Raw genomic sequence first — 20,635 nt, forward strand, 5'->3', positions numbered from 1 at the left:
ACATATTCAAAGCTGAAGACCTTTGCCAAAAAGGTTGGAAAATCTTGGGTTTATTATGTTGTTCCACCAAGTGAAGAGGGAAAGAATCCTGGTATTTGTGAAAACGACAATGATGATCTGAGTGATTTAGAAGCTGACAGCTCAGAGGAACCTAGTTCCTCAGGATCTGGAAAGAGAAGTTCAGAAGATAGAAGTTGTTCAGAATCAGAGAACATTAGTTCAGAAGTTCTGAAAACTTCAACATCTGAGACTTCAAATTCTGGATTCAAAGGAACTTCAGTACCTGAAGCTAGTCAACCTAAAACATCAGAAGTTTTTAAAAAGAAAAATTCTAACTCCAAATCTCAGATGAAGTACAAGACTCAGATTATTTATGATTCTAGAGTCAGTAGATATAATCAATCAAAACATGGGATTGATAATAGATACAAACCCTGGAATCATAAACAATCCAAATCTTGGAACAATAACAAATTTCAAACAAAGAAAAGATTTCAAAAAGGTTATTATTCCAAATCAAGATCTTTCTCTGACACTAGACAACATAGTAAGCATGTGTGGACTAACAAGCGTGGACCCAGAAGATGGGTACCAAAAGCTGAAATAATGTATCATTCAGATTTACCAACTAGGAAAGGATATGTCTTACCTATAGTGTGGAAACAAGTCTTATGCAAAGGAAGAAGGGCTTATGTCCTAGACCAATGGTTGACAAGTTCTCAAGTTAACAATCAGAACTTGGAAAATGAAGAGGAAGAATACTGGGATGACTTTATCATTAATCTTGATGAAGAGTTCTATCGCAATGATTAAAGTTGTTTCTCATACAGCCTACCACTCAAAGAAGTATCATGAATCACTCATGGTATTTAGATAGTGGATGTTCAAGGCATATGACTGGTGACAAACAACTATTTTCTAAGCTGACTATGAAAGAAGGAGGATCTGTTGGCTTTGGAGGTAATCAAAAAGGAAAGATAATAGGTACAGGTACAGTAGGTAATTCTTCCCTATCTATTAATGATGTTTGGTTAGTGGATGGACTCAAACATAACCTATTGAGCATAAGTCAATTTTGCGACAATGGTTATGTAGTTGTCTTTAATAAGGAATCATGTACTGTGTCTAAACAATCTGATAACTCCATGATATTCAAAGGTCTGAGAAAGAACAATGTTTATAAAATTAATCTTTCTGATTTGAATGAACAAAAAGTGATGTGTCTTTTGACCTTGAGTGAAGAAAAATGGATCTGGCATAAGAGGTTAGGCCATGCTAACTGGAGGTTAATCTCTAAGCTTAGTAAGCTTGACCTTGTCAGAGGTTTACCTAAAATCAAATATCACTCAAACACACTTTGTGGTTCATGTCAAAAAGGAAAGATTACAAAATCATCTTTTAAACCTAAGAACATTGTCTCTACCTCAAGACCATTGGAACTTCTTCACATTGATCTTTTTGGGCCAGTTCACACTGCCTCTATCAATGGAAAGAAGTATGGATTAGTGATTGTTGATGACTACAGTAGATGGACTTGGGTAAAATTCCTAAGAACAAAAGATGAAGCTTATGATGAGTTTAGCATCTTCTGCAAACAAATTCAAAATGAAAAAGGCTACACTATTTTAAAAGTTAGAAGTGATCATGGTGGAGAATTTGAAAATGAACCGTTTGAAAACTTTTGTGAAAAATATGGCATTTTGCATGAATTCTCTTCTCCTAGAACTCCTCAACAAAATGGGGTTGTAGAAAGGAAGAATAGAACTCTGCAAGAAATGGCCAGAACCATGATGCATGAAACAAATGTAGCAAAGTTTTTATGGGCAGAAGCTGTAAACACAGCATGTTATGTTCAAAATAGAATCTATATCAGATCTAAGTTGAACAAAACTGCTTATGAATTGTTCAAAGGAAGAAAACCTGATATTTCTTATTTTCATCAGTTTGGATGTACGTGTTACATCTTAAATAACAAAGTCCATCTAAAGAAATTTGATGCTAGAGGTTATAAGGGTATTTTTATAGGATACTCTGAACGCTCAAAAGCATACAGACTGTATATTTCTGAAACACATACTGTGGAAGAAACTATGCATGTCAAATTTGATGACAAAGAGCCTGACCAAGTGTCAGAGCTTGTGGAAGGTTTGTCTAGATTTCAGGTATCAGAGGATCAATATTCAGATATTCCAAACTACTCAGAACATCCATTCTCTGAAGAACCTCTGAATACAACAGTTCCTACAGACTCTGAACAACAAAGAACTGAAGCAACTGCTGAACCTGATGTTGATGAGTCTGAAGATGATGAGCCCCCAAGAAATACTTTCAAATATAAATCATCACATCCAGAGGAACTGATATTAGGCAACAAGGATAGTCCAAGGAAGACAAGATCTCAACTAAGAAATGAGGAATCTTTAGTTGGTCTTATCTCAATGATGGAACCTTCAAAGATTGATGAAGCTCTGAAAGATGATGCTTGGATTGTAGCAATGCAAGAAGAGCTGAATCAATTTCAAAGGAATGATGTGTGGACTCTTGTGCCTAAGCCTTCACACAAGAACATTATTGGAACAAAATGGGTGTTCAGAAACAAGCTGAATGAACAAGGTGAAGTGGTAAGAAACAAGGCTAGATTGGTTGCACAAGGTTATAGTCAACAAGAGGGGATTGACTATACTGAAACCTTTGCACCAGTTGCTAGACTTGAAGCAATCAGGTTACTTCTATCTTATGCTGTTAATCATGGAATAACCTTGTATCAGATGGATGTTAAAAGTGCCTTCTTAAATGGTTTTATTTCTGAAGAAGTGTATGTTAAGCAACCTCCTGGTTTTGAAGATGTCTCAAACCCAGAACATGTTTTTAAATTGAAGAAATCACTGTATGGTCTGAAACAAGCTCCAAGAGCTTGGTATGATAGACTCAGTAATTTCCTTCTTGAAAAGGGTTTTGAAAAAGGAAAGGTTGACTGCACACTCTTTAGAAAAACAACCAAAGAAGACATTTTAATCATTCAAATTTATGTTGATGATATTATTTTTGGTTCAACTAATGCTTCCTTGTGCAAGAACTTTTCTAAGATAATGCAGGATGAATTTGAAATGAGCATGATGGGAGAATTGAAATTCTTTCTTGGAATTCAAATCAATCAGAAGAAGGAAGGAACTTATGTTCATCAATCAAAATATACCAAGGAACTTCTGAAGAAGTTCAATCTAGATGACTGCAAGATAATGAACACTCCTATGCACTCAACTACCAACATGAGCAAGTCAGATGATGAAGGAAAAGTAGATCAAAAGGTCTACAGAGGTATGATTGGTTCCTTACTCTATCTGACAGCCTCTAGACCAGATATTTTATTCAGTGTATGCTTATGTGCAAGATTCCAGTCAGATCCTAGAGAATCTCATCTTACAGCTGTAAAGAGAATCTTTAGGTATCTGAAAGGAACAACTAATCTTGGACTTCTCTATAAGAAATCCAATGATTATGTGCTAAATGGATTCTGTGATGCTGACTATGCTGGAGATAAAATTGAAAGAAAATCCACAAGTGGCAATTGTCAATTTGTTGGTGAAAACCTTATCTCCTGGGCTAGTAAGAGACAAACTACTATAGCTTTGTCTACAGCAGAAGCAGAATACATTTCAGCAGCTAACTGTTGCACACAACTACTCTGGTTAAAATATCAGTTAGAAGATTATCAGGTAAGCAGTAACAATATTCCTTTATATTGTGATAATACTACAGCCATTCATTTATCTAAAAATCCTATTCTACACTCTAGAGCCAAACATATTGAAATTAAACACCATTTTATCAGAGATTATGTTCAGAGAGGCATTATAGATATTAAGTTTGTTGATACTGAAAATCAATGGGCTGACATATTTACTAAAGCCTTACCTGTTGAAAGATTTGATTTTATAAAGAAACATCTGAACATGTTTTCAATCTCTGAATGAAAATTTTTTTGGCATTTAAAGTGTAAGAGGTTATGTATATCAGAACTTATGATTCAGAACATCTGAAACACAAGCTCTGAAGTACTTGACTCTGATAGAGAATTTTAAATAACTCAGAGGCTCTGAACTATTTAAGTGGGAAACGTTTAGTATTCACTGCTGAACAATTGTCCATTAAAATAGCAGTTACCGAGTAAATTTCTGCACGTGGTCTACGTGTGTCAGGTAGTGGGTGGTTAATGATGACTTTTGGTATTCAACTTTCTGTCAATTAGCGTAACTTCCCAAATTTGCTATTTTCGTGTTAACTGTGTGCATTTAAATAAAACTTACACAATACACTTGCACACTTCTCACTTTCACAACCTACACTTTCATATTCTCTCTAAACCTCCAACACACTTTCTTTCTCTCTCGTTAGTTTTCCAAACCCTACCCTATCTCCAACAATGGCTGGACCTTCGTCTTCGTCGTCAACAAAGATTCCACCTTTTATGTTCAAAAATCTTCAAATCGTTGGGAACGAGATGGAGTTTCCAGAATCTGAGCTCATATTCCTTTCTGAAAAGATGATCGACTTCGACAGTATAAAGGCAAATGGGTTTGATGTGAAACATTACTTCTCCGCTCAAGGTTGGGATAAATACTTCAGCATGTTAAATGGTCCTATTTACCCAGATCTCTTGAAGAAATTCTGGATGAAAGCTAAGGTCTTTGACAAGCATGAAGCTAAGGAAGAAGAACGTGCTGCTATTGAGAGAAATCCTAGTTTAAAAGGTAAATCTAGGAAAGAAATGGGTTTATTGGAATTCACTGGAAAGCAAATTAGGTCTAACATCTGTGGTATGAACCTAGCTTTCTCTCCTATTCACTTTAATGCGTTGCTTGGTTTGGATAACTCTGGGATAGAGTTGGATGTTTTTGAGAAGGACACAAGGTACAGAGATGATCTTCTGGCTCTGATGTGTACAGATTTGAAACTGAAGGGTAAAGTCAAGGGTTTGACTGACGTCTGCAGGGTACTTTTCAAGATCATACTAGCTTCTATCAGTCCAAGAGTTGGTGGTACTGATACTATTTCCTGGACTCATCGTCATCTGATCTACTTTCTTCTGAAAGAAATGAAGGTGAATCTGGGAGAATATTTCTTTGAGAGGATCTGTGAGGCAATCTTCTTAAGCAAATCTCAGAGGAAGACAGCTATAGCCTATCCAAGATTACTCTCAGACCTTCTATATCAAGGTCATGTTGTTGAGAATCTGAAGAAGTTTCATCCGGAACTTGTTGAAAAGAAATTCACTCCTGAAATTCTGAATGCCAGCTTCCTCACCAAGATGCGTCTCATCTCTTCCAAAGTGGTTCCACCTCCACAAGAGTTTACAGCCAATCTTGAAGATCGTCTGTATGTGGATGGATATCCAGTTATCTCAGAAGCTGATGCTGAGCACATCATTCAGGACTATTTGGAAGTGCTCAGACAAGAAGGATTTGTTGTTGATAGAAGTATGGTTCCTCCAGCTCCTGTAAACATGTATAATCCTAAGAGGAAACCAAAGAGGAAAGCTGAACAAGAAAAACCAGATCTTCTGGCTCAGAAGAAGGTTAAGGTAGAAGAAGCTACTGCTGAGCAAAGAACAAAGAGGAAACATGAAGCTTTGACTGGAAAAGCTGCTGCACCATCATCAAAGGAGCCTATCATTGTTGATGATGAAGAGGAAAGTGAAGAAAGTGAATCCTCTGAATCGGAAACTGAATCTGATGAAGAGTCTCTGGCTGCTCGTTTGAAGAAAAGACCTGCTCCTACTCCTAAAGGTAAAGGTAAATCGACTAAGTTCATCTTTAATGAAAATGAGATTGGATTAGGTTACACCAAACCTCTCAGAACTGTTTTACCAACCTCTGATATTCCAACCTCTGACAACCCTCTTTCTGAACTAGAAAAACATCTGAGCCCTGACCCTCTCAATAATCAACCTCTTTCTCATGAAACCCACAAATCTAGCTCATCTCCTAAACCAAAATCACCTCTACCTCAACCACAACAGCTATCACCTGACATTCCACCATCTGAACCTCAACCAGATATTCCAAATACTGAACCAACCTCTCCTATCAAACAACCCTCTCCTAACCCAACCCCTGAACAACTTGCTCCTGAACCAACCCCTGAACAACTTGCTCCTGAACCAACCCCTGAACATAAATCTCCTGAACCATCTCCTGAACATATTTACCCTGAATCAACTTCTGACATCTCATCATCTGAACCAACCCCTGAACCCCATCCTAACCCAAGTGCTGAACACGCTTCTCCTGAGCGTATTCACACTTGTGCTCCCAAGCCTACAGAGGCAGAAGTTGTGATTATTGACAACCCTGCTACTGAAACACCTAATCTCTCTACCATTCCCAATCCTTCACCCTCATCATCCAACCCTTTTTGTAATCTATCCACTCAGTTTCATGATGACTTGGTTAGATTATCTTTGCTAAAGGACAGGTTTCTAGTTTGTCCTTCTGATGTGGATTTGGAAGTTTCAAGCATTAAGGCAAGGATTTGCAATGCTTTGGATGGTGCTGCTGAGGAAATTAAGGCTGTGATTGGAAGAAGAGATTTGGATGTGATAAGCTTCATGAGGGAAAGTCTGGCTAGGGCTGAATTGAAAAGGTTAACCATGTTTAATCATGCTGGATCTGAACTTGCTAAGCTGGAAGCACTTGCTGCTGCTGAACAACGTCTGAACGCCTTCAAAGTCATCTGGATAGACTCCAAGCTGTTTCAGAGTCTTGAAGCTCAGAGGTCTGAGTCTGAAAGGTTAGAAGAAGCTGCTGCAAGAGTTGCCCAGTTGGCAAATGAGTTGCAACCCGAGGACTTTTCAGAGGATGATGTGCTGGCTTCTCAGAATCACGAGGATGTGCTGATGATTGACTATCCAGAGGAAGGTGAACCCTCTGATAAAGGCAAGGCATCTTTGGTTGAAGAACAAGTGCCTTTGGTTCAAGATCAAGCTCCTGTTGTGGCTGATCAGCTGCAGATCTTTCAAGAAGCTCTGAGGGAGCAGCAAGAAGGATTGGAAAGGCAAAGGACAGCTCACCTCAACTTGGAATCCAAAGTGGATGGTCTGGTTTCCAACGTGGGATCTTTGAACGACAAATTTGACCAACTTTTAGCCTTTCTTAAGAAACCCTAGGATTCTTTGCACCTGTTTTAAGCTTTCTTTTTATTTTCTTGAACACTTTTTCTGGTTTATCTATTTCAAGTTGTTTTGTTTATGTTTTGCTTGATTACTTTTTTCATGTTGACTTAAGATTTATATTTTCTTGATAAATAAGAACATAAGAACACAAGATGCTTTTTAAAACGAAATTTTTTTTATTAATGCTCTAACAATGTTGAGTACATTGGTAAAAAGAAAAAGAAAAAGACAACCTAATCCTAATCAGATGGATAAAACTCAGAAGAAATCTCTGATTTCTCCTCAGCATCATCTGATGAAATCTCTATAGGATCTGGGTTTTGCTCTTCTTCTTCTTCTTCCTGTTCCTCTTCTGGAACATAGCTAGCCAAAAACTCAACATAGTCAGCATCATCTTCATTCTCCTCAGCTTCAGAATCTGATGAGATGATTATTATCTCCGCATCTTGTGGTTTCTTGTTGTCTTCTTTATTTTTCTCCTCGTCTTCGCGTTTATCTTCGTCCTTCTTTCTCTTAAACTCTGCGATGCGTAAACTAAATCTTTTCATTATTCCTAATCTCTCTTGTTTCACTTGTTTACTCTTGTTTTTACGTGAAGAAGGCATGTTAACTCGTTCACCTTTTTATAAACCTATTGAGCGCGTTGGTTTTCGTTTTTGAAATTAATTCACCTTTGTAACAACCACTCTTCTTCTTTGACTGTCTTGGTTATATAAATTTTTTTTTACTTTTTGATAATGACAAAAGGGGGAGTAGTTACGCATTAATTGATAAGTGATAAGTTCAAAACTGAAACCACTTTTATCTCGCTGTTATCTGTTATGTTAAAAGTTGTTACTTTTAAGTTGTTTTACGTATTTCAATGTGGAGACTAAGTTAGTTGAAACTGAAATAAATTTCATTAGTAAGGATAAGTTAAGAGTGCAATTTTAACTTAGCCTTATGAGACTTAGGGGGAGAGCTTGCAAACCTCTCACTCTGAAGAAAGATATGAAATTGATTTTATTTCAAACCATCTTAATCTTATACTAAATTAAAATATCATGGATAAAACATAAAGTTCAGACTTTATGGAGTATCAATCTTAGGGGGAGCTTGCAAACCTCATAAACCTAAGAGAAACATGATAAGTTAATTTAACAACAATTGTCAATTAATACTGATGTTTGTCATCATCAAAAAGGGGGAGATTGTTGGAACAAAATTGATTTAAAAATGTTTGCCCCTAAATCTATAAAGGTTTTGATGATAACAAAGTATTAATTAACAATTGGAAGGACTAAAAATTTATTTTAAGTGCGCAGATATAAGCATCATACAAGCTCTGAGTGAAGTTCAGAGGATGTGAATTCAGAAGTTCACAAGTGCTCAGAAGATGTTGGACTTCAGAAGTTACAACCTTCAGAGGATGAAGTCTTCAGAACTTCTTGAGTGACTAAAGCGTCATCAACCTCTGAAGATCTTTTTGATATCTGTGAAGATTCTCTTTGCAAGTCAACTCTTCTATCAATGAAGAAAAGGACCTTTCAAGCCTGATCAGTTCAGCTACCCTCTGTTTGTCTGTCCTAACTTGAGAACGTGGGTCTTCAGTTTTATTAGCTGAATAAGGAAAGTCTTCTCTGCTGTAGTCAAAGTACCTGAAACTCTTTCTTAGTTTTGGATACAACCAAACTGCATCAAGACAGACTGCTTGAAGACAAAAGATTATCAACTCCAACGGTTCTTTTTGCAACGACTCTTTTCTAGTAGTATATATACTAGAAGATTCAGCTACAACAAATAACATTATTAAGGATTGAACGTACGCTGAACAAACTCTGAACTTTGTGATATACAAGCTCTGAACCGCTGTTAAGTGTTTTTGCACTTTAGTCTAATACTCTGTACTCTTTGTATTGGCTCTCATTAGGTTCTGTTAAGAGCATTTGTATATTGTTATATACTTTACTATTACTTGAGAAACTTAAGCTTGTGTGCTTAAGTGTGAAGTCTTAAGCTTGTGTGCTTAAGCATTGTTGAGAAGTCTCTTGCTTGTGTGCTTGAGCAGGTGTAATCTTGTGTGATTATAGTGAACTCCCTTGGAAGTGCAAGGGGACTGGACTACTCTCATTTTGTGAGAGGAACCAGTATAAATTGCTTGTGTGATCTCTCTCTCTCTATCTTGTTTTTATTTGTGCTATTTATCCGCTGCTAACGTAGTTGAGTTAAGAACTTGAAAAAGTTTTAACTTGGCTAAAACACAATTCAACCCCCCCTTCTTGTGTTTTCACACCTTCAGAGGTGACCAAAACGGGTCCTCCCGCGAAAGTGGTATGGTACCTACCAATAATTTCAAGGTTCAAGAGATTGTTTGCTAATGCAAATGACGCAAAGAATCTTAGATGGCATGCAGAAGAGAGAAAATGTGATGGCCAAATTCGCCATGTACTGATTCTTTGCAATGGAAGAAAATCGACTCTTTGTTTCCAAATTTTGGCAAAGAGTCGAGAAACCTTAGACTTGGACTTGCTACTGATGGAATGAATCCGTTTGGTAATCAAAGTACTAACCATAGTTCATGGCCTGTTCTCCTGATGATTTACAACCTATCTCCTTGGTTGTGCATGAAGCGTAAATATATTATGTTATCGATGATGATTTCAGGACCAAGACAACCAGGAAATGACATAGATGTTTATCTAAGTCCACTAATTGATGATTTGAAAGTGTTGTGGGAGGAAGGAGTGGATGTTTTTGATTCGTATTCTGGTGAACAGTTCAACATGCGTGCCATGTTGTTTTGCACCATCAACGATTTTCCGGCATATGGCAATTTGTCTGGGTATTCCGTTAAAGGGCATAATGCGTGTCCCATATGTGAAAAAAAACATGTTATAAGCAACTGAAAAATGGAAAGAAGACTGTTTATCTTGGCCATCGAAAATTTCTAAATCGTTATCATCCATATCGTAGATTGCGAAAAGCTTTTGACGGAGACCAAGAGAATGGTGTTGCTCCAACGCCCTTAACTGGAGAGGAAGTTTATGAACGACAACGAGACATTAATGTTGTCTTCGGAAAGTGCCAAAAGCCAAAAGGGAGAGTGCCAAAAGCGAAAGTGCCAAAAGCGAAAGTGCCAAAAGCCGAAAGTGAAAGTGTCAAAAGGAAAAAGCAGCCTGTTGTAAAAAGTATATGGAAAAAGAGGTCAGTGTTCTTTGATCTTCCATATTGGTCTAGTCTTGATGTAAGACATTGTATTGATGTGATGCACGTGGAGAAAAATGTATGTGATAGTGTAATTGGAACACTTCTCGACATTAAAGGCAAGACAAAAGATGGTGCACATGCTCGTCTTGATATGGATTTGATGGGTATACGACAAGAGTTATTACCACAAAAAATCAATGACAAGACATATTTGCCTCCCGCGTGTCACACTTTGTCTAAAGACGAGAAAACAAGTTTTTGTAAGTGTTTACAAAGTATCAAAGTGCCACATGGTTACTCGTCAAATGTCAAGAGCCTTGTATCAATGCAAGATCTCAAATTAATCGGCTTAAAATCTCATGATTGTCATGTCTTGATGCAACAACTACTACCCGTGGCTATTCGTGGGATATTGCCCGACAATGTTAAGAAAGCTATATGCAAGTTGTGCTTATTCTTCAATGCAATATGTTGTAAAGCAATTGATCCATTGAAGTTAGACGAGTTGGAAAACGAAGCTGCAGTTATCTTGTGTCAATTGGAGATGTATTTTCCTCCTTCATTTTTTGACATTATGGTTCATTTGATTGTTCATCTAGTAAGGGAGATTAGATTGTGTGGTCCAATTTATTTACGGTGGATGTATCCAGTAGAGCGATACATGAAGATTTTAAAAGGGTATACAAAAAACCCACACCGTCCGGAAGCTTCGATTGTTGAGAGGTACATTGCAGAAGAAGCTATTGAGTTTTGTTCAAACTATTTGTCAGAAGTGGATGCTATAGGGGTTCCCAAGTCTCGTCATGATGGAAGATGTGATGGTGTGGGCACGCAAGGTTTAAATGTCAAGAGCATGCATATTGATATAATTCTTCAAGCTCATTTGTATATATTGAATAACACTGATGAAGTTCAACCTTACTTGTCTGCTCACAAAAGCATCATAAAGAAAATGCACGATAAGATGAATGAAAAATGGGTGTTAAAAGAGCATAATAAGAAATTCTCAGAGTGGTTTAAAGAAAAGGTCTGCCAAGATGATAGTGTTTCCAATACAATAAAGTGGTTGTCCTATGAGCCTAAATGTAACATATTGACTTGGAGTGCATATGATATTAACAAAACTTCCTTTTATACAAAATCAAAGGATGACCGCAGTACCATGCAAAATAGTGGGGTTATGATTGTGGCAGAGTCCATGCACTTCTCTAGTTCCAAAGATAAAAATCCGGTTATGGCATCTACACCCTACTTTGGGGTGATTGAAGACGCAAAATGAACTCAAGGAGGTTGTTGTCACTGAAAGCGCAAAAGGAAGTCGTTCTCCTGCACCGGTACCAGAGGCTCAAAATAACATGGACGATGTTCAGAAATTGTTAATCATGGTTCTGAAAAAGGGTGAAGAGCATTTGCATGTAAAATTAAATCATTGTCCAGCTTGTGTTAATTTTCTCATGTCTTGCAAGTGTATAAGAGAGCTGTTGGTGGGTTCTATTTGGCTCGACATGACTACTCTAAGTGTTTGGTGCTCGTAAGTGTACTTTCTTATTTACTACTATCTCAATATATGTTAATATGTTATATATCTCTCCTAACTTTAAAATTATATTCAGGTACATTCATGGTTTATGCATTGAAAACAACACCACAAATGTATATGGAATTTTGGAACCTGCTGAGTTGAATATTGTTGGTGATGGGAGAAAAAGTAATCAGAAAATGACTCAAAGTAAATGCAAAAAATACATCCAGCATAAGTTACAAAATGAAAAGAAAGAGTGTCAATTATTACCATTTAACCATGGGTAAGTTTGTATGAATTTGTGTATTTTTTTAATACTTATTTATTTTTTATAACTCATAGTTATTAACAATATAATATCATTCTTCCACGCACGCGTACAGAGGACATTGGCAGTTGATAATACTTTGTCCAAAGATAAATACTGTGGTTGTTCTTTGTTCACTACATTGGAAACTTAATTCAATAATGGAGAAAATTGTTTCAAGTTAATTAAGTTTATACTTTATGGGTTTTTGATATATACTATAAACATAAATTATTACAAAAGGAAGTTTATATTTTATATGATTTTATGCGGCTTTTTTTTCTTATGAATTAGTGTTTTTACGGTTGATCAAATGGCGAATGGCAATAGAAAGAACAATACCGTATGGCTTTATCCCAAAGTAAGTGTGGTATTCTAACTTTATATATATTTACTTTTTTGGCTTTTTGATAAGTAAGTGTGGTATTTTTTGATCAAATGTTACTATATATAATTATGTCATCCATTTGTAGGGGAGGAAACAATATAATACAAATGACTGTGGATACTATGTAATGAAAAATATGTTGGACATTGTCACTGCTAAGATAACTGAGTCTTGGATGGAGGTAATAATTTTTATTTTTTATACATCAATAATTTTTTATAACCGAGTCAAGAATAGTTTTATATTATTATTTACTTATTTTAGGTATTTAATGACCCAAGTGAGTTAACAGCTGACGAGATGTATGAATTGCGACTACGTTGGTCAACATATTTTTTGGAGTTATTGGAGGGTTAAGATTTATCTGGTGAGTTATAGAATAGTTAATTATTTAATTTTAATGCATCTGATTTTTCGGAGAGGTTTTCGTCACAGCACGGACACAAGCTTTAGCACTAGCAGCTGGCTCATTCTTTGGGGTCTGTGATGAAATTTGGTCTTGCACATATTTGAATGTTATAGCCTGTTTCATGGTTAATCTTGATGTTTTTGAATATTACATTCTGAAATGCTTGGTTTTCTGATCCAAATTATATATATTTCATGCAGCTGGGAATTGAGGATGGTGATGAAATGCTTGTTATGCTTCATCTGAGAAGACATGTTTAGTGGAAAATTATAATGAAAAGCTTGCCATGCTTCATTGTAGATGGAACTGGTTTAACTTTGGACTAGGCAAATTAATGCATAATATTTGTACCTTCTATTTTCTAGTAATATTATGGTGCAGTTGCAGCTGCTGGACTTTGCACTTCCTAATTATAACCTTAGTTTATATTAGTTTAAATCATGGATGGATTATCATAGTTATATATATATATATGCATCAGTTGCTATTGCAACTGATTTTTAACATATAGCTTTAGCACTAGCAGCAATGGCTCATTCTTTGGGGTCTGTGATGAAATTTGGTCATGCAGGCACAGGATGCTACAAAAAAACGAAAAAAAAATAAAAATAAAACTAACATACCACTACTGATATTTATAAATATCAGTAGTGAAAACTACACATACCACTACGGGTAAGAGTAATGACCCGTAGTGGAATCCTCAATTCTAAAAAAAAAAAAAAGGAAACCATACATACCACTACGGGTATGCGTAAATACCCGTAGTGGAATCCTCAATTCTTAAAAAAAAAAAACTGGAAACCATACATACCACTACGGATATGCGTAAATACCCGTAGTGGAATCTCATACATACCACTACGGGTATTTGTAAATACCCGTAGTGGAATCCCCAATTCTTAAAAAAAAAAAACTGGAAACCATACATACCACTACTGATATTGTAAATACCCGTAGTGGAATCTCATACATACCACTACGGGTATTTGTAAAAACCGACGTGGAAACCCCATAATATTAAATAATAATTACAGAAGAAACTACACATACCACGACGGGTATAAAAATACCCGACGTGGAAAGTTGAACTTACAACGTCGACTGCATTTACTACTGGCCGCGACCAGTAGTAGAAAGTCAGTTTGGCCAGTAGTTGTATCTCCTTTCTGCACTAGTGTGGGTAGGGCTGAGTATGAACCCACGATCTGACTCAAAACTGATATAACCGACAACACATTCAAGCGTTCGGCCGGATATGGCCCGTGACAAAGCTCCATACCGATTCACCCAAGGTGGGCTACTCCAGTCCTCACAAACTTTGTGAAAGTTCACTAGTGTTTGGGATAACCTCCCAAATCCGTACAAGTTTGACCTAGATAGATTATAATGTGATTGCGATACCCTCTCAAATTATGCACACAAATCCAATCTAACTAGACCAAGTAAACAACCTACAAATCATTCCTTAAGTCCAAAGAAGATTAAAGGTGTTTACAACAAAACCGCGGAAAGGATGAAAATGCTTCTCAACTCTAAACTACAGGTAGATAATTATACATTCACTTTTAATGGATAAATGATGAACCATATAAGTGTGAAGAGATATATGAAGCTTCTTGTATGCAAGAGCAAGGCAATTGTTTCAGTTTCTTTTGTTGTTCGAAATACTTTTGATCTTGGTTGATGAGAATCAATACTTTTCTTTCTTTCAAATATCTTTGAAATCTCTTACCAAAATAGGAGGCATGCCTTCCTATATGTAGGAACATGAAGTGGTTGGTGCACAAGGCTTGAAATAACCGCTATTCTTATAAATATGCTTCTGATCATGTAAGAACAAGCCATGAACTAACAATTACTTGCATGATTATGTTTCTCAAGCCTTTAGTTAAGAAACAAGGAGGCCTTGATATTGATCAGTGATGTTGATGATCATTTAACAATTGCTTCTCAAGTTGTGTAAGCATTTTTCCTTTCATGGAATCTACTTCTCATGTGGTGTAGACATTTTTTTCTTCCATATATAAGTCTTTTTTATTGAATACTGTGAACCTTCAAATTGATTTGAAAATGTTCTTCTAATTAATCGCTTCTGATCATATGATTTTCAAATCATGGTTGCTTCTTATCATGAAACATGAATGGTTCTTATGATGAAGCTTGAATGCTTCTCATCTTGTGAAGCAAAAATGTTTCTCATATATGAGTGAGACATTGGATTCTTTTAGAAAATGTTCCTATGCTCTATCACACTCAAGGAAACATATTAGATAATAAAACATATCAGAATCATAAAATGATTCTTAGTCATTAAGTTTGTTATCATTAAAATACAAAGGGATTTTTGGAATATTTCCTCAACACTACAACCTAAGGACTTTTACAATCGGAGTTATAGAGATTGTTTTGGTTTTGCATACTTTTGAGACTCCAAAGAGTGGTAAGATTACAATTGAGCGCTGAGTTTTTCAAACAACTTAGATATTCTAAGATATAAGTTTGCAAGAATCTATCTAAGTGTTTATGTTTTACAAATATTCACAAATATATACAGAGAGTTGTAAGTATCTATCTAAATGTTTGAGCTTCCTTGAAAGTTATCTCTATAAACATCATTGACTGTAGGCATGTTTGCTAAGTGCATTTAATGTAGCAGAGACAAAATGCATGGAGCAGGTTAATGATGTTGATGTTCTAGAGCAAGAGGACAAAGGTGTCAGTTATAGGAGCATGTTCTTCAAAGAAGTACAATACTTGTTATTGTCACTTCAGAATCTTGGCGAACCTTGATCTCTTCAGAGTCTCGCTTCATCTTCAGAGATCGTCTTCTGCTTTAAATGGTCTTCAGAGCTCGTTCTTCAGATTCATATGACTCTCTTGATTCTTTTTGAAGATCTTGCTCAAAGCGTTGACTTTTGTTAACTTGCTCAGAAGCTCTTCAGAGGGACACTAGTCTTCAGAACTTATTGGTCACCAGAGTTGACTTTTTACCTTCAAAGTAGAACTTTGTAGCATGATTAGTATGTCCTTGAGATGCAAGTTACTATTATTAGAAATAGAGTTTCAATATATGGTCCTGCACACTTGAACATACATTAGTATGTTGAAGTGTTCTCTTATACATTGAAAATAATCGACATAAATGTCACAATTTTGGTTCATGACTTGTTGCTATGGGACTCACAGCCCAAATTCAACACATTACCGCCATAGAGATGGTGAGTTTTGAGCTTGCATCAAAATTTTGTTTCCTTCACATCAGCCATTTCAAATGCATGTTTCAAGATTTTTTTTAAAACTTTAAAAATTGATAAATAGTTTAAAACAAACTAAATAAAAACTAAAAAAAATAAATTAAATAATATAATAATCTCTAAAACATGCATGGACACTTTTAAAATAGTGAAATACATGTATTAAGTATTTTTATTTTTAAAGTAAATTTAATAGTTAGAAATTTCATCACTATTGTGAATAAGTTGTGTGTCCGGTGTTTGAACCATAACCCCTGTACATTTTAAATATTTTATATCGTCAAGGAATTTAAACTTAGTCAAAAAATACAATTGTGGTTCGGCGTTTTTAAAACATGAAGGTGATCGTACCTGAATTAGAGTTGACCTTGTCGGTGGTGCTCCTCTTCCGCAGTGCCGTATATGAGGGAAGGCGAAAAGGGCGACTCTCTTATGTCCATAAAAATGAGTCTAAAACTTGGGCCCCATAATGGTTTTTTGAAAGAAAAAAATTTTCTACCCCAACATTTTTTCCAATATTCTCATACTACCCTTATCAAATTAATAATTGAGTGTTTTACTTTTCAATTGATGATAACTATAAAACCAAGTGAGGAAACCAATCAAAGTAAATACTAAGATAGGAGAACTAATAAGAAAAACAACAAATGGTTCATCACTCTTTCATTTTGCTAGTGTTTCTTCTATGTATTACATCCTCTTATTCAACCAAAATTGTTCAAGTAGATGAGATTTGCCACAAATCAAAAAACCCTTCATTTTGTTCGACTCTTCTCAATTCAAAAAAAGGCGCAGACCTTGTTAGTCTTGCACAATATACAATTGGCGTGCTTCGTGTTAATATGACGAACACTGTGAAGCTAATCAACACGCTGATCGGACAAAGTGGTAAGGATGTCAAAGCATTAACACATTACAAAATGTGTTTGAAAGAATTTGTTAATGATGGGGGTGCTCTTTTTGTGCTTGGGAACGTAGAAAGAGTTTTGAATGAAGGAAATTATCATCTTATGAGTGTTGGAGCTAATGATATAATGCAAGACATTAGAAATTGTATTTATGATACTAGTTATCATGATACTTCTTCCCTTCCAAGTTATGGTGAAGTTGCCTTGCAAATTGATCAAATTATTCAAATTATAGCAGGATTATTTACTGCTTAACTAATTAATTGTTGCTTAATTCTTTTTATGTGTAATGTTAAAGTTTGCACAATCAAAATCACTAAGTTTGATCTAGTGGTGAGGGGTTTGAGTAATATACTAGAGATTCTAGGTTCGATTCTCAGCTCTATTGTAAAAAAAAATAAAAAATTTTGCACAATCATGCAATACATTTATTTGAGAATCATTTTTTAGGTTTGTAATAAAAAGTGTGGCATTCACAATTACATTTCAATATTGAGTAAGTTATCTTGCTTAGTTACAATGTATACTACTCATGATAAAATTAAGTAATCAACGGTTTTATTATGTAAGGTTTTTCATTCTTCAAATTCAACAAATGATTTATAAAAAACAAACATCCAATTAGGGTGGATCTAGAAATATTATTATGATATATAAAAATACTGCATCCGTCTCAAAATATAAGAGAAAAAAACTCAATTTTTTATCTGAAATTATAAGATAAAAAAACAAACATATATCTTTTTCTAGAATTTTTTAATCTTCTCATACAACTTAACTTACTTTAAAAAAAATACAATAACATACTTTAAATTTTTATGTTTTGATTTTTTTAATAAATTTGATTTATTTTTTTGCAATATAATTTAAGATGGATGGAGTAATGAGATATGATTGAACTTATGCATATGATTATGGGTAGGGCTGAGTATGAACCCACGATCTGACTCAAAACTGATATAACCGACAACACATTCAAGCGTTCGGCCGGATATGGCCCGTGACAAAGCTCCATATCGATTCACCCAAGGTGGGCTACTCCAGTCCTCACAAACTTTGTGAAAGTTCACTAGTGTTTGGGATAACCTCCCAAATCCGTACAAGTTTGACCTAGATAGATTATAATGTGATTGCGATACCCTCTCAAATTATGCACACAAATCCAATCTAACTAGACCAAGTAAACAACCTACAAATCATTCCTTAAGTCCAAAGAAGATTAAAGGTGTTTACAACAAAACCGCGGAAAGGATGAAAATGCTTCTCAACTCTAAACTACAGGTAGATAATTATACATTCACTTTTAATGGATAAATGATGAACCATATAAGTGTGAAGAGATATATGAAGCTTCTTGTATGCAAGAGCAAGGCAATTGTTTCAGTTTCTTTTGTTGTTCGAAATACTTTTGATCTTGGTTGATGAGAATCAATACTTTTCTTTCTTTCAAATATCTTTGAAATCTCTTACCAAAATAGGAGGCATGCCTTCCTATATGTAGGAACATGAAGTGGTTGGTGCACAAGGCTTGAAATAACCGCTATTCTTATAAATATGCTTCTGATCATGTAAGAACAAGCCATGAACTAACAATTACTTGCATGATTATGTTTCTCAAGCCTTTAGTTAAGAAACAAGGAGGCCTTGATATTGATCAGTGATGTTGATGATCATTTAACAATTGCTTCTCAAGTTGTGTAAGCATTTTTCCTTTCATGGAATCTACTTCTCATGTGGTGTAGACATTTTTTTCTTCCATATATAAGTCTTTTTTATTGAATACTGTGAACCTTCAAATTGATTTGAAAATGTTCTTCTAATTAATCGCTTCTGATCATATGATTTTCAAATCATGGTTGCTTCTTATCATGAAACATGAATGGTTCTTATGATGAAGCTTGAATGCTTCTCATCTTGTGAAGCAAAAATGTTTCTCATATATGAGTGAGACATTGGATTCTTTTAGAAAATGTTCCTATGCTCTATCACACTCAAGGAAACATATTAGATAATAAAACATATCAGAATCATAAAATGATTCTTAGTCATTAAGTTTGTTATCATTAAAATACAAAGGGATTTTTGGAATATTTCCTCAACACTACAACCTAAGGACTTTTACAATCGGAGTTATAGAGATTGTTTTGGTTTTGCATACTTTTGAGACTCCAAAGAGTGGTAAGATTACAATTGAGCGCTGAGTTTTTCAAACAACTTAGATATTCTAAGATATAAGTTTGCAAGAATCTATCTAAGTGTTTATGTTTTACAAATATTCACCAATATATACAAAGAGTTGTAAGTATCTATCTAAATGTTTGAGCTTCCTTGAATGTTATCTCTATAAACATCATTGACTGTAGGCATGTTTGCTAAGTGCATTTAATGTAGCTGAGACAAAATGCATGGAGCACGTTAATGATGTTGATGTTCTAGAGCAAGAGGACAAAGGTGTCAGTTATAGGAGCATGCTCTTCAAAGAAGTACAATACTTGTTATTGTCACTTCAGAATCTTGGCGAACCTTGATCTCTTCAGAGTCTCGCTTCATCTTCAGAGATCGTCTTCTGCATTAAATGGTCTTCAGAGCTCGTTCTTCATATTCATATGACTCTCTTGATTCTTTTTGAAGATCTTGCTCAAAGCGTTGACTTTTGTTAACTTGCTCAGAAGCTCTTCAGAGGGACACTAGTCTTCAGAACTTATTGGTCACCAGAGTTGACTTTTTACCTTCAAAGTAGAACTTTGTAGCATGATTAGTATGTCCTTGAGATGCAAGTTACTATTATTAGAAATAGAGTTTCAATATATGGTCCTGCACACTTGAACATACATTAGTATGTTGAAGTGTTCTCTTATACATTGAAAATAATCAACATAAATGTCACAATTTTGGTTCATGACTTGTTGCTATGGGACTCACAGCCCAAATTCAACACATTACCGCCACAGAGATGGTGAATTTTGAGCTTGCATCAAAATTTTGTTTCCTTCACATCAGCCATTTCAAATTCATGTTTCAAGATTTTTTTTAAAACTTTAAAAATTGATAAATAGTTTAAAACAAACTAAAAAAAAACTAAACAAAAAAATTAAATAATATAATAATCTCTAAAACATGCATGGACACTTTTAAAATAGTGAAATACATGTATTAAGTATTTTTATTTTTAAAGTAAATTTAATAGTTAGAAATTTCATCACTATTGTGAATAAGTTGTGTGTCCGGTGTTTGAACCATAACCCCTGTACATTTTAAATATTTTATATCGTCAAGGAATTTAAACTTAGTCAAAAAATACAATTGTGGTTCGGCGTTTTTAAAACATGAAGGTGATCGTACCTGAATTAGAGTTGACCTTGTCGGTGGTGCTCCTCTTCCGCAATGCCGTATATGAGGGAGGGCGAAAAGAGCGACTCTCTTATGTCCATAAAAATGAGTCTAAAACTTGGGCCCCATAATGGTTTTTTGAAAGAAAAAAATTTTC

At 35.2% G+C, this 20,635-nt stretch overlaps 1 protein-coding gene across 1 annotated transcript; it reads left to right on the forward strand.

The window, feature by feature from the left end:
- The first annotated feature begins 17,082 nt into the window (after positions 1-17,082).
- On the forward strand, positions 17,083-17,403 carry LOC123885907. The gene has a single exon (XM_045935246.1). The coding sequence runs from the start codon at positions 17,083-17,085 to the stop codon at positions 17,401-17,403; it is 321 nt and encodes a 106-aa protein (XP_045791202.1).
- The last annotated feature ends 3,232 nt before the right edge of the window (positions 17,404-20,635 follow it).

Source organism: Trifolium pratense, linkage group LG5 (assembly GCF_020283565.1).
Source record: "Trifolium pratense cultivar HEN17-A07 linkage group LG5, ARS_RC_1.1, whole genome shotgun sequence".
NCBI lineage: Eukaryota > Viridiplantae > Streptophyta > Magnoliopsida > Fabales > Fabaceae > Trifolium > Trifolium pratense.

Coding starts and splice junctions, on each gene's coding strand:
- LOC123885907 (XM_045935246.1), top strand. CDS start 17,083: ATGACGAACACTGTGAAGCTAATCAACACGCTGATCGGACAAAGTGGT.